This window comes from Phragmites australis, chromosome 6, assembly GCF_958298935.1.
Source record: "Phragmites australis chromosome 6, lpPhrAust1.1, whole genome shotgun sequence".
NCBI classification, from domain to species: Eukaryota; Viridiplantae; Streptophyta; class Magnoliopsida; order Poales; family Poaceae; genus Phragmites; species Phragmites australis.
The window spans coordinates 13,909,179-13,923,900 of NC_084926.1; the positions used below are offsets into that span (position 1 = coordinate 13,909,179).

Genomic DNA, 14,722 nt, shown 5'->3' on the forward strand with positions numbered 1-14,722 from the left:
AATCTTCGTCAAACTGTTTGACGAAAATTACCTTGAAACTGCCTTTGGGCACCCCAAATCTTTCGCTGATGTCACGTTATCAATTTTCGCTATACAGTTTGATGAAAATAATATTTTCACCAAACCATTGAACGAACATGTAATAATTTTAAAATTTTCCCATTTTCAGTATTATTTCCGTAATATCCGTAAAAAATAATATTAAAAATTCTCGAGTACATTTCTTTCTTTCTCCACACGCCCGCTCGCCTCCGCGTCTAGTCCTTCCTCCAAATACCCCCCCTCCCCTCCCATCCATCCTCTCCCCTCAAAACCCTTAAGCCCCACCCTACCCCGCCCCCTGGAGCTCGGCGGGCTAGGCAACCAGCCCGTCGGCAGCGCGCCCCTCGCCCGGTGAGCCCCGCCCACACGCGCCCGAGGTGCTCCTTTGATCCTTCTCTGATATTCTGGGGTGTTTTCTGGGTTCCGTTTAGTGCGAGTAGAGTTTACTCCCCGTTTCCTTCGATGGTTTGATCATTTCGTTCCTCGAATCAGTTAATCAACGATGGTTTGGCGAAAAGGATTGCGACTTACTTAGCCTGCGCGCTGCTCGTCGTTGTTTTGCGATTTTTTTGGGGGAGGGGGGGGGGGGTGTTATCGGTGGCTATTAGTGGGTTTGGGGCATTTCGGGGTCTGTGCGTACTGCGGTAGCGAAGGGATCGAATTCAAACAACGCTTATCGAGCCCAAATGAAATAATTATTTAGTTTTTTTTAAAAAAAAATCAGTGACGTTCAATTGGGGTACGCGGCGTGTGCTGCCACCTTGTCTTATGTATTGGTTTGCCGTGATTGTTGGAGGTTTACGGTGGGTACTTACCCCCTGTCGTGGCTGGCATACAGGCGGATCATCCACACCTCGCCGCCGATACACCCCCTCTCCCACAACATGATGCATTCCGTAGTGGTGGTTAGGTGGTTACTGATGGATGGTGATTCTAGGGAGTAGGGAAAATCTGTTGCACATGTTTTTTCGGTAGGTTGGGTGAATTTCGCAAATTGAGTCTTGTATATTTCACTGTACCTGCCGCTGTGAGTTGTGATTATAGCGTGGAGCTTTGATGAACTGGGATGCTTGCATTTAACTGTTGCTGACTGTACAAGTGTGGAGCGTGTAGATTTGAAGTATCACCACCTTACAGATATGTGTAGTTTTTCGTTCAGATTCCTTGTTGAAATCAGCACAACACATTGAACTTTGCAAAGTAGCAATGCTTGTTTAAACCTGGAGTAAGAATGATCGGAATGATCCGCTACTGATTTCTATTCCATCTGCTATTGTGATCCACAAACTGCTAGAGGAAGTGACTTTAATTAATGGAATGGTGCCAACTCAAAACTAATTTACTACTGACCCATGATTCATTCAGAATCTTTTCATTGAGGTTCTGTAGCGTATGTGATAGTTAAGAGCGATAAACTTGGACATTTGAGGTGAATTATAAAGATGATTCTTATTTAACCTACTCACCAGCACCTATGTAAACACTTGTTTGTGTGGTTGATGATTATGAGTGCTAAATCCTGTGGTCACATGCCCAAAAACACATTGTAGACTTGCTGGTTGTGCTGGCAATTGTTTAGACTTTGCCAAGTGACTCTATGTCAAAACTGAGACTAATGGTTATTGTGGCTTGAACATACTGACTTTGAGGGCCCAGATTAATTGCTACCCATGTGAAATCTGCGCTTTACTCACTGTACTGAAATTTTTGAATCATTAAGTTTTGAGGAAAGGAAACCCAGTGAATATACTACTTTGTTATACCAGAGCAACCACCTAGGATTCCCTGAAATGAATTTACTTTTGCCTGTTGTGGAATTATCAATATATCGGCATTATAATTGTTGAGTATTATTTTCACTATGCATCTTTATTTTTTCTTCTTTTGTGGATAATTTACACTTATGCTTATGGCCAAACAATTGGATTGCTTCAGGATTCTACCATAAAAGCCTGACCTTGGTCTTCCAGTTGGGAAGTTGAGAAGCAACCAAGTATGGCTTCAGGGGCAATCATTAGGAGAAGGAAGTATCTTTTGGATCATGTTAACACACCTATCCTCTCATCTTCCTACTTCTCTACCTCTCAACATGGAAGATTTGGTTGTGAATCTGAGCCAAGAATAGCACAGCAGTTTCTTGAGCAAAGCTCTCGGGATTCCAAATGTGAAAAGGAGCAATATAGTGTGAGTTTGACAAAGGGGGATTTGCCAGGTCTTGGTAATGGGTTTCTGCGACATCCAGCTCATGGGATGCCTCTTTCTGGTTGTGGTATTGGAAGGAATGAATTTGAGTTGCCTCTGGGAGCTAGGTTCTTGCTGCAGTCAATCCGCACAGCATCAACTGCAACTGCAGGACAACCTAAGTTGGATACAGATGATGAACAGAGTGAGGATCAGAAGCAAAACAAAAAGAAAAAGGAGGCATCCCCAGAAGAATGCGATCAGGCAGTGGAAGGCCTAAGCAATGCAAAAGCAAAAGTTAAAGCTAAGCAGGTACAAGAATCTTTGAAGTCTGGCCAATCAGTTATACAGAAATTTTGGGCAAGGCTTCTAGGTACTGGTCCTGCGCTCCGAGCTATTGCTTCAATGAGCAGGTCTCAGTTCTTTTTCTTTGTACTTAAAGGTGCAGTTATAAGAATAATGTTATGTTTGGTTGTTTTCAACATATAAAACTTAACTTGTTTGTTTATTTGTCAAGGGCTGATTGGGCTGCAAAGCTTAAGCATTGGAAGGATGAATTTGTTTCTACACTGCAGCATTACTGGCTAGGGACAAAGCTACTTTGGGCAGATGTTAGGATCTCATCAAGATTGCTGGTAAAACTTGCTGGTGGAAAGAGCCTTTCAAGAAGAGAGAGACAACAGCTGACCCGCACAACAGCTGATATCTTCAGGCTGGTGCCAGTTGCTGTGTTCATCATTGTTCCATTCATGGAATTCTTACTGCCGGTGTTCCTCAAGTTGTTTCCAAACATGCTGCCATCAACTTTCCAGGACAAAATGAAAGAAGAGGTATGTGCTTGACTGTTTGTAACTACCTGAATTATATTATTGGGTGCTACATTTCTCTGCATGTGGAATGCTACCAATAGTAGTTTATGTTGCAAACTCACCGTTGCATGTTTACTATTAGTATATCAATTCTGTGGAGCAACGTACCTTGCTGTGTTGCATGTTGCAATGGATTAGTCAACTTTGTTTCATGGTACCATTTGTATCAGAACCACTGACATTATCATAGTGCAAACTGATTGGCTAAAGGATATAGTTCATTTTCCTGTATAGGAAGCATTGAAAAGGAAACTGAAAGCAAGGATAGAGTATGCAAAATTTTTGCAAGATACTGCAAAAGAAATGGCAAAGGAAGTTCAAACATCACGTAGTGGAGAAATAAAACAGACAGCTGAAGATCTGGACGAATTTTTGAACAAGGTATAAGTTCTTTATATTCTCCGTTTATTACTGGAATAATTATGTATGTGAATTACTTTCTGCTAACCTTTCATTGGATGATCTACTTAAATTGTAATTAGGTTAGGAGAGGTGAGCAGGTCTCCAATGACGAGATCTTGAGCTTCGCGAAGCTGTTTAATGATGAACTTACTCTGGATAACATGAGCAGGTTATATCTGATTTGAGTATGTGTGTAAATTTATCATCTCAATTACAATAGCGACTAAACCGTTGATTGACATTTTTTCTGCAGACCACGTTTGGTAAATATGTGCAAATATATGGGTATCCGACCTTTTGGTACAGACCACTACTTGAGGTTCATGCTTCGCAAAAAACTGCAAGAGTAAGTTTTTGGATTGAGAATGGTCACTCAATGTTAATTTGACTTGCATCTAGATCATATTGTACATCCTTATCTATTATATGCCAATATGATAGACACGGCCACTTTCAGAGTTTAAACAGTTATGGAGGCTTGGGACTAATACCATCTTTCCGAAAGCTCATAGGACAATTATCAAAAAATGAAAATTGAAGAGGTCTTGTACTGTAGATAGGAGTATAAAGACAAAAGGGCTAAAGAGTAAGTTTATATAGTTGAGCTGCAATATACGTGCAGTAATTCAAGGGAAGAGTTTGCAACAGTATATTCATTCACCGAGATGTAAATAGGCAGTATTGTTGCTGGACGTGCAAGCTAGTAGACATTAGAAATCATGTCTGTTTACTTTATGTTTGAGATTCTTTGCACCGGAGTGGATTTGAGACATGTTTATTTAAACAGTAGTATAGGTTCAGCACTTACATTTGTTTTCTCTCTCTATATATATGAGATAGTGACATGATTGTTTTTTGTTTACTCGATTTGCTAGTTGTTTTGCCCATTGTCTTGTTGTTGGTTGTGTTAACTTCACTGCCTTTTAACTGTCTTAAAATATCTGCTCATTGTTTTCGTAATGGTATCTACCTTTTCAGCATTAAGAATGATGATAAGATGATTCAAGCTGAGGGTATTGAGTCTCTTTCCGAAGAGGAGCTCCGGCAAGCCTGCCGTGAACGTGGTCACCTAGGCCTGCTGTCAACAGAAGAGATGCGCCAACAGGTTTTGTTGCACTATTATGATGATATGCACACAATTTAGCGTTGTATGGCGGTCTTGAGTCATTCATTTAGTTACTTCTTTGTGGTTACACCCTCCAGTCATAAGCAAGTTATTCTAGTCATCCATTCTTGTTTCGCACTACAGGTCACTGTTGTTCTGAGACAGATTTGCAACACTCTTTCCTTCAGACGCCCTTCATTTAATTTCAACAATATATGCATACTTAATGATTATGTGCCAAGTTACCTTAAGGCAATGTCGACTTTTGTCTTTTTAACGCGGACACACCTTAGCTCTACTAAGAGTTGGGATGACTGTATACTATTACTATGAAATGGAGTATTTTGTATTTTTATTATAGACCTGGGTCATACTCCATCCATTCCTTGTAGATCCTGATTTCTGTTCTTCCAAAGAATACATGTTTGTTCAGTCTTTTTGCTAACTGTAAGCAACTAAGCACATCTATGAGCTGCTCAGTGCAATGGTTACTTCTTCTAGTAGCTTATCTTGTTCTTTACTCTAATATTTTCTTTATTGGTTGACATGTTTATATGGTCTTATTAGAGTTTGTTCGGTCCAAAAGCTATCTGTAGTACATGCTTTTTCAAGTCTACTGTTGAAGGAAAGTTATGAGCACTTAGCTTCTTCTACTTTGAATTGAACACATCCGAAGTTGGATTGCATGGCGTCTGAGTTTTAACCACAAGTGTATAAAAAAAGGGAAAAGAAAGAAGAAAAAAACGAAGTGATACCATGTAAATGTTTATTAAACTGTGTTAACAAAATTCTTTACAACTTCATTTTTTACCCAGCTTCGAGACTGGTTGGATCTCTCACTTAATCATGCTGTGCCATCCTCACTTCTCATACTTTCAAGGTAAATATGATTGAAAATTTCCCTGCTTGTTATGTTATTATTGTTTGTGGCCATTCTTATGTTTGGTAACGCTGTCAGAGCTTTTACCGTATCTGGGAAAATGAAGCCCGAGGAGGCTGTTGTCGCAACACTATCTTCTCTACCAGATGAAGTTGTGGATACAATTGGGACAGTATTGCCATCCGAAGATTCAGTTTCTGAGAGGAGGAGAAAACTGGAATTCCTTGAGATGCAGGAAGAACTTATCAAGGTGATGTATACATTCTCATGAGTATTTTTGAACTCTTATTTTGGGCTTGTAGCCTTTGTAGCTCTATTGTAAATATTATTTTTTAATTAAAAAAAACTCAGTAGGTGATGCATACATAAGGTCCTTTTCTTTTCTTATACCGAGTATGTAGAATGAAACAATGTGATTTTTATTAACAGAGTATGGTCTTGATATCACCTGTATTGTTAGTCGATCTTTTCGTTGTTGTGTTGTCTCTACTCTCTGCATATCATCTCATCTAAACTACTTTAATATTTATACTAGATTTAATGTTGAGCGATGCTATCTTTTGTATATTTTATGTGCTAATTCAATTTGCTAGTTTACTTCATAGTTATCCAATAGTTCATAGAAGCCTGCATTGAACCCAATTATATTATTTGGTTGACATAGTGCTACAAAGTTGTGTTGTTATTGATGTTTTTGCATACAAAAAACATTTAGGACGAAGAGAAAAGGAAAGAGAAAGAAGAAAAGGCAAAACAAGAGAAGGAAGAAAAAGCAAAACAAGAGAAAGAGGAAAAGGCAAAGCTCAAAGAACTGAAGACTGCCGAAGAAGATTTAGCTTTGAAGGAAATGACTGAGGCTACTGCTAAGGAGGAAGAACTGAGAAAAGCAAAACGACATGACAAGGAAAAGCTCTGTAATATCAGCCAAGCATTGGCTGTGCTCGCATCTGCATCTGTATGCTCCTAGACTCCTTGTCAATCTGTATTTTTCTATTAGTCACTATACATGCTACCAGTGTCCCTCCCTCCCTCCCTCTCTCTCTTTCTAACCTTTTTCTAAGTTTTATCCTTGTATTACAGTCTGTTAGCAAGGAGCGCCAAGAGTTCCTGAGCCTTGTCAACAAGGAGGTATAATGTGAAACTATATAATTTTAGTCATGCAGCCACCATTTAGTTTATTGCATACATATGTACCATGGGGGTTTCATAAGACTTGGTTGTTTTCTAAATGCAGATAGAACTATATAACTCCATGCTCGAAAAAGAGGGTACAGAGGGTGAAGAAGAAGTTAAGAGAGCATACATAGCTGCTAGAGAGGAGTCAGAGCATGATTCTGAGGTCGCTGCAGAAGAGAAGGTCTCATCAGCACTGATTGAGAGGGTAAGAAATCCTTTTGCGCATGTTATAGCCATAGTTCATCACTCTCTACTCTCTAGCTAAAATCTGTAATATGTCATATAATTTCTTGCTTAAGGTACTAGTTTCCACTGCCTAACTAGTCTTAAATGTTGACAGCAAGAACTATGAACAAATATCTGAAAAGTTTTCAATAAGAGTGCCAACGGTTACTTGCCTTGCAGACAGTTCTATGGAATGATTGTAAAATTGTCCTATTATTGACGAGACTTGGGAAGAACTAGCATCTGATTTTTAATTTTGAGGGTACGGATGCATCTTAGAAGGCCTGATCAAAATTTCCAAATAGAATCATTAAGCTGCTTGGAGATAATAAACGTAACAAATGGATCCGGCAGGTAACTTGAGCAGCAACTGCTTGATTCTTTGTTGTAACATTTTCTGATGAGAGCTGGTTACTTTACCGGTAACTGTAACTACTAACAGCAAAGGCAAACTGGCAACGAGGTATATACACAACAAAATGGTTTAGATAAGAATTTAGTTCGCACAAATATTATATCCTAACATAGTAAGCTATGATCTTATTGTGTCCTCCATAAGTTGTTGCATCTGCATGCTCGAGAACAAAATCCTGAAGACATCAACTGAGTTTTAGACTTATGCTATCCCAGTTGGGTGCTGCTAGTCCTAATTTGAGTATAGGATGTCAACAAATTACACTAGAAATTTCCATTTTGCTCATGTTCACCCTCTCTTTTGAACTAGTGCTCCCTTCGTTTCAGAATATAAGACATGAAGGCATATAATTTTGACAATCTTGTTTCAAAACATAAGGTGTGCTTGTGAATTCATGGACGTTTTTTTCTCCTTATTTGCCCTTATTTATCATATCTTCTCTCTTCCGCACTCATAAGGGACCCCCTCACTAACTATTCTCTCGCACATTTCCTATACATTTATCAAATGGTAGCATGGTCATTCCGACTCATTCCCTGATGTCTTTCTCTAGGTTCTGAACTTCTATAATCCACATGCTCACTTGAAAGGAGCCTTATAATTTGAAATGGCAGGAGCATCTAATCTTGCTCGCTAGTTTATTGATATCTCGTTTCATGATTAATTTCTGCATGTACTTCCTCAGTCCTTCGTACTAGAATTTTTTGTAGTTGGAGGGGCACTGGCGGTGTTAGTAAGCTGCATAACTTGTTGAATATTTTTGAGATAGGTTATTCACATGAATTATATATAACTTTGGCCTTCTTTGCATTCAGGTTGATGCTATGCTCCAAGAATTAGAAAAGGAGATTGACAATGTGGACGCACAAATTGGAAACCGGTGGCAACTGCTAGATAGGTAAATGCCACTTCTATGTCACATGTTTTTTATGTTGCATGCTAGACAGCCAGTGTGTTTTCTTGCTGGAAAATTCTCCCTTTTAGAGAAATTTAATGTCGTATTATTGTATTGTAGCAGGTGGTAACTGTTGCCTTGCACTGCACAGTTCTTTGCCACCTGTTTCTATTATTTACAGTTACAAACTCCTGTGTTGTGTAATCTCTTTTTTATATAACTTCTTCTAAGCTAAGCCCTGGTGATGTGGGAGGAACCAGGGCAGCCCTGTTATCTCCCATGAACAATGTTTCTCTATTCTCTTTAATGCAAAGGCAGCACTCCTGCCATTTCTCATAAAGAAAATTCTATTATTTACCCAACCATGTTCAGAGAATTGATTTTAATTAAATATGCTAGCGCAATAGTTTGTAGCGTCCTTGTGGTCATGTGGAAGTCACTGCTATAGCATAGTAGAGTTGCTTCATGTAGCTAAATACTAAGATGACATGCAGGTTGCATTTACTTTACCGAGCAGATAAGTCATTCTTAATTAAGTTACACCTATATGGGTGTTTTTCCTGTATGAGATGGAAACTTGTGTTTTACTCATTTTGTATTGTGCCTTGGACCAAAACTATTTTGCTTGTGTGTCCTCGGCATGGTGATCTAAGTTGCACTTCATTTGCAGGGACCATGACGGCAAGGTGACTCCTGAGGAGGTGGCCGCGGCCGCGGCCTATCTCAAGGATACCATAGGGAAGGAAGGCGTTCATGAACTTATCACCAACCTTTCTAAAGACAAAGGTCCGCTAACCCATGACATCTACAGTCTGTTCGTTGTAGCATATGTCCGATTTTCTCGTTGCCATCTGACCCTTTTCTGTTTGTATGACCGCAGAAGGAAAGATCCTTGTGGAAGACATTGTGAAGCTGGCATCACAAACAGAGGAAAACAATGAAGAGGACGAGGAAGCACGAGAGTAGAATATTTCACGTGTTTTAGATAGGTGGGCTATTTCAGGCGAAAATACCATACATCTCAGCTACTTAATGGTAGTGCCGCTTGTAAATCGGAAGGCAATATAGCCATTTTTTGTGCCTCTGAGCTGATTTCGAATAGATCGATAGTGACTTGTGATTCGCAAGGAAGACTTGCTGTAAACATGTTGACATGAATATAGTACTCAGGCGCAGTGCTGGCTCAGCAGGTAAATCGCAACCGAAATTTCAACCGGTTGCTATGGAAGTGGAAATACAGATCGGTTAGGCTAATGCTACCCTCAAATTTACAAGTCTTGAATCTATTTCGTATTAAATATTAGTGTTCATGGATGTTTGGGTAATGCATGCTTTGCGATGTTCACGTATTTAGGGTTGCTTTATTACAACCAGCCATTTACAACACGGTGCCCTATGTCGTGGTCAACAACTCCCGGTGAGGGTGGTATCGGTTTTGATATCTAATTTAAATGTTCGTATCTGGGCAAGTAATCGAATCTGAGATTATGTAGCTTTGTTAAGAACTTGGAAGGAATGAAGGTCCAAATGTTGTCTTTGTTAAAGGGCATGTAAATGTTTACCATCAATAATTTTTTGAGCAATATATTTGGACTACAGTAAAATTTCGAGAATATCCTATGCATCTTTAAAAGAGTACATGATTTGAACTACCAATAACGCCCTTTAAAAGGGTATGTTTTTTTAATCATAAAAGGGTGTGTTTAACTGCAATGTTAATGCCCAATTACCAATCGTTCTAGGTGCGTTTATAGCCTATAGCTACCCGCTGCACTGGCAATTCGAAAGAATCTGACGATGTGTTCATGAGTCATGATAAGGCTAATCCAATCATTTACATATTATCAGGAAATGCTGTACTTCACACTGGAGCCACTGACGGTCTAAAGTTAACTTGGATGCAACTAATGTTGCCGGAATCGGCAAAAAAATTAAATGAGTTGAAACTGACTTCTACACTCAATTCCAGGATGATCCAAATGAAGATTGGCACTTTTGGTCAGCTCCATTTCTTTCCTAGTGGCAGCACACCTATGTAAAATTCCTCCTGGCAGCAAATCCACATAATTTACAGAAGTCCTGGGACGAACAATATGGTGGTGGTTAGTAGTTACACAGGTGAATCCTAAATTATCAGGCAATCACCAGCTCAGTAGATGGCTGAGCAAAGTATATCTGGTTTCAGGAGCGAATGGGAAACCTGTTCTAAATGTGAGTAGTCTCCTTAGCCAGATGAAGGTCCTGGTCCTCCATTTGACTGTTGAGATGTCTCTGTCAGCTTCTGGCCACGAGGTCGCTTCTTTTTTCCATCTGTTGAAGTATCTTGCACAGTTTCATTTGGCTTCTGGGGTACCTAGACATACCGTGATGCCATTACATGGCAACAGTTCATGTGACAATTGTCCTGACAAGATGAACACAAGAACTCGTAAACAAAAGTAAACACAAACCTGGAACATCTGCTGGTACATCACCGGCATCAAAACACCATTTCCAAAAGCATGCGGGCTGACACCACTCTGAAATTGTCAATCAACAGTAGTCAACTTAACAGCATACTCCTACAAAATGATATACTTGAGCTTAAGCATTATGAAGATAAACATGATGCATGAGTAGTATGGAGCCACAGATGTCCATGCAAGAGAAGTGTCAAAAACTTCATGGAAGCCTGGATATCTGGTGCCTTTGGAATTTCGTCAAAGATGAGTTAGTAGATATAGGCATTTGTTGCTTGACATACTGGAACCATGTACACAATGCTGGGCCGTATTGCTGCTTGATTGCCTACAAATTGCTGGACATTAGCTGGCACTCCAATGTAGCCAGTAGGAACTATAGCTTTTTCTGCTCCTCCCTGGGGTGAAAATAACAAGCAATCAATATACCCACTGCCAGATGTATCAATTGATGATGGGTAATGCACGTAACATTTATATAAAACTTAGTCCAATCTACCTTTTGGACTTGTAATGCTGGCATGGCTGCAGAAGCCTGCATTTCGCAAAACAAGATCGCTTAGATCTACCCGTTTAAGCAAATCATTTCCACCATCGATTCTAATTTCAATAAAGCTTCCAACTAAAGATAAGTATTGCTAAAAGGTTTATTACAGGTAGAGCCAGTACCTCTGGTCCTTTGATCCCATCATTTCCATTGTCAGTTGCTGCATCCACCAGATTTTGACCAGTCACTGTATTTGGTTTATTTGCTTTCGGAATGCGAGACTTGATCCTTGGCTGTGTATCATCATGTGTGTTGCTATTTAACAGAAATTTCTCCATCTCCTTCACCAACCTCAAAGCAAGGCGGTATTTATCTGATAGGACTGCAGAGTCAACAAGCTGCAGGCATCTCATCGACAAATAGTCATACCGATCCACGCGATTGTTGGGGACAACGTCACTTGAAGGGCGTCCCATCACATGCAACTGTCTAAAATCCTTTTTCCACCTATCAAGAATATAGTGTGGAGGAATTTCACGAACCAGTTGAAACTTGAGCATTGAGAGACTATGCCTACATAGTATGCCACTGAATTGGAAACCTCCACAGATACACTTTATATCCTTTTCTTCCGCGTTGTATGTCACTGCAAAAATCTTACTCATAGCCCTTTTACCGTCTTCAAGGAAAATACATTCCTTGACATTGAACGTGAAGGTCTCTCGATCAGCATTATTTAAAGATACATGGCAGTACATTATGGCTTCAATCTCATCTTGGAACTTCTTGAACATATTATGGGTGTATACCTTTGATAGCTGCTCTTCCATATAGAATTTTGATACTGGTGGACGTTGCTTATGAAATGTCTCAAAATCTGCTTGGGCCTCCTTCTCATATTTGCTCTGCAAAGCCATCTCATACTTGCCGAGAAATTGCTTCAGAGTGGTTTTTAAATCCACATATCCATCGAAAAAAGGAGTGATAGTTTCATTTCTTTGTGTAGCAGACATTCCTGCCCAAAATGTATCTTTAATAAAGACAGGAACCCATGAAGATCGACATTCATGAAGTGATCTTATCCAGTCATTACCCTGAATCCCATTATATGTAATCAAAGAGTTCCAACCTTCTTCAAACTCATCTATGGTTAAAGAATCATATACAGCCTTTTGCATTGCCTTGCTGATAGCTCTATACTCCGACAGCCCACCTAATCTTTCTGCAGCCTTCCTCATTATCTGAAACAAGCACATTCGATGACGGACTCCAGGAATAACCTCAGCAACAGCACTTTGGATGCCCCTACAACAGTCAGTGATGATAGCCTTTGGAAGATTGCCAGACATACATGCTATCCAAGCCTTAAATAGCCATGAATAGGTTTCTGCTGTTTCATCAGAAAGCAGGCCACACCCCAACAAGACAGATTGGCCATGATGGTTCACTCCAATGAATGTTGCAAGAGGCATATCATATTTACTAACCACATAGGAAGTATCAAGTGTGATGACATCGTTATAATACTCATACATAGCCCTTGACCGTGCATCTGCCCAGAAAACATTCCTGACACAGCCCTCATCATCCAAGTCAATAACATTGAAAAAGTTCGCATTTTTGGCCTGCATCCGAGTGAAGAAAAGCCGAAGGGCCTCCGAATCTCCAGGTTGGAGCTTTAAACGGCCCCTCTCCACAAAACTGTGGTGCTTGCTCTCTCCAAACAAAAGCTCCTCAAGTTCCCCCAATTTATCCACAGGCATCTTGCTTGGCTCTTCAACTGGCATGGCTCCAGGGCCACCCATACGCAGCCGCCTCTTTGCAGGGCCAGAGAGCTGCTTATAAGAGCTCAAGAACCTCGCCATTGCTGGGCTCACTGGATGATTATGATCAAGGATCGCCAACTCTACATGCAACAATTTGTCTCCCCATAACTTCACTCGAATCTTGGCAGGGCAGTTAGTGGTTGATGAGGCCCGTTTCCGGAACTTTGGCTCATAACGTGGCCGCCCTCCTTTGCAGCACATAAGCTCGAGATATAAGCAGGTTCCTTCTTGTGAGAATGAGGACCTCCTTACTGAGACACCGAAGCCAACACGGCGGGCATACTTGCGGTAGAATCGGTTGACTTCTGTGTGATTATTGAACACCATGCCAACTTCTGGAACACCAATATCCTCTCCATCGGACGACTCCTGACTGGGATCCTGAAACAAAACTTCCATCATGAAACTGCTTATATTGCAACCTACTGGAAACCAGAAGTTTCTTCCAACTGATACAAATCGAAGTCAACTAAAAAGCAACTTTTTACAACATAAGAATGGCACAGGTGACTTACCTACTTTGTGCATTTGGTTTGAACTGCAGTAAAATACTAAAACAACCATGACACTAACTGCAGTAAAATACTCCAACAACCATCCAATTTCAGTATGCCTAATATTAGTGCTTCTGAAGCAAAGGCTGCAACCCAATCGGAGAGCCACATGGTTCAAGCTCACAAGGATGAACAGAAATACAGAATTACTAGACATTAGACAGTTTCCTGGAAAAACAAAATGCTACTCCAATTCACCAAAACAGAGTTCAAAGACTAAACAGCTACCCCTTAAAACCAGATGAGGCATTCAAATCTGAAGCCTAAATCACAACCTCTGGCTGAATCACTGCCCACCCGCCCTCGTGTTTTTTTATAAAAAAAGAAATGAAAGCTGAAGCTTTCCTCCACATGTTAACACCTCAAACTCACAGAAATCTATTGGAATTTCCCCTACGTTTGCACTTATCGAACGCTCAAGATCACAAAGACCGCAAAAAAAATCGGGGAAAAAAAGGATAGAGGGGATGGTGCGACTCGGACCAGCACGTTGAGGTCCCGGCGCCGGGCGCGGCGGGGATTCTTGGAGGGTGGGAATAGCTCCTCCACCTCCATCGCCGGAGAGCCCGCCGCCGACGAGGTGGGTTTCGGATGTGTATGAAGGACGGCGGGCGGTTAGGGTCTGGATGAGGGAACTTTTACTCTCTAACAATAATAAGGGACCCTCTAGTTCTAATGAAAGATTTAGGTCCTCAAAATCTATCAAATTTCTGCTTTGTCGGATGAGGTTAAAATGGTCCAGATCTTTCCTACCTAAATAACAAGCACCATCTTCTCCTTCCACCCTTGACTTCCTCATACCCCACCGCCACCTCCCTTCCCCCTCTCATTGTGCTTCGCCTGTCTGAAACCTCATCGTCGTCATCCTGGGCACCAGCGTGGCCCTTCGGCGACTGCCTCCCCCTTTCACCCCTAGCACCCTCCTTTGGACTCCGGTCTCCACCGCCACTCGTCCCCTATTAGTTCATCTTCCACCTCTTCGCACCCTTGCCTCCATCGCCACCCGATCGGCTCCGGCAGCGTCGTAGGATCCGCCATCCTCAACCGCCACCACCGCTAACCACTACGACCACGACGCCCCCGTCACCATCCCCATCCAACCGGCGGTCCTCCGCCGCCTCGCTACCTCACCCTATGACCGCCTCCACCGCTAGACGACGACCTCCCCGGCATCCCTCTACACCGAAGGCCAAAAAAATCCCTCCA

At 41.2% G+C, this 14,722-nt stretch overlaps 2 protein-coding genes across 5 annotated transcripts; one reads left to right on the plus strand and one right to left on the minus strand.

Annotated features, from left to right (window-relative positions):
• The first annotated feature begins 281 nt into the window (after window positions 1–281).
• Window positions 282–9,504, plus strand: LOC133921801 (uncharacterized). 2 transcript variants are annotated; one of them, XM_062366830.1, is made up of 15 exons: window positions 282–419; window positions 1,978–2,636; window positions 2,741–3,053; window positions 3,327–3,473; window positions 3,575–3,663; window positions 3,748–3,840; window positions 4,473–4,599; window positions 5,415–5,479; window positions 5,558–5,729; window positions 6,195–6,434; window positions 6,560–6,607; window positions 6,714–6,860; window positions 8,111–8,193; window positions 8,861–8,976; window positions 9,071–9,504. In XM_062366830.1, the coding sequence occupies exons 2-15, from the start codon at window positions 2,038–2,040 to the stop codon at window positions 9,154–9,156; spliced, it is 2,325 nt and encodes a 774-aa protein (XP_062222814.1). In that variant the 5' UTR covers window positions 282–419; window positions 1,978–2,037; the 3' UTR covers window positions 9,157–9,504. The 2 variants fall into 2 exon arrangements, with proteins under 2 accessions (XP_062222814.1, XP_062222815.1); XM_062366831.1 differs by having other exon boundaries at window positions 282–393.
• Window positions 9,505–9,990: 486 nt separating this feature from the next.
• Window positions 9,991–14,225, minus strand: LOC133921802 (protein FAR1-RELATED SEQUENCE 6-like). 3 transcript variants are annotated; one of them, XM_062366832.1, is made up of 7 exons: window positions 14,000–14,222; window positions 11,319–13,343; window positions 11,149–11,184; window positions 10,934–11,047; window positions 10,641–10,709; window positions 10,391–10,543; window positions 9,991–10,269 (listed from the first exon to the last, which is right to left on the minus strand). In XM_062366832.1, the coding sequence occupies exons 1-6, from the start codon at window positions 14,069–14,071 to the stop codon at window positions 10,415–10,417; spliced, it is 2,445 nt and encodes an 814-aa protein (XP_062222816.1). In that variant the 5' UTR covers window positions 14,072–14,222; the 3' UTR covers window positions 9,991–10,269; window positions 10,391–10,414. The 3 variants fall into 3 exon arrangements, with proteins under 3 accessions (XP_062222816.1, XP_062222817.1, XP_062222818.1); XM_062366833.1 differs by lacking the exon at window positions 11,149–11,184 and having other exon boundaries at window positions 14,000–14,223; XM_062366834.1 differs by lacking the exons at window positions 9,991–10,269; window positions 10,391–10,543; window positions 10,641–10,709; window positions 11,149–11,184 and having other exon boundaries at window positions 10,716–11,047; window positions 14,000–14,225.
• Between the last annotated feature and the right edge of the window lie 497 nt (window positions 14,226–14,722).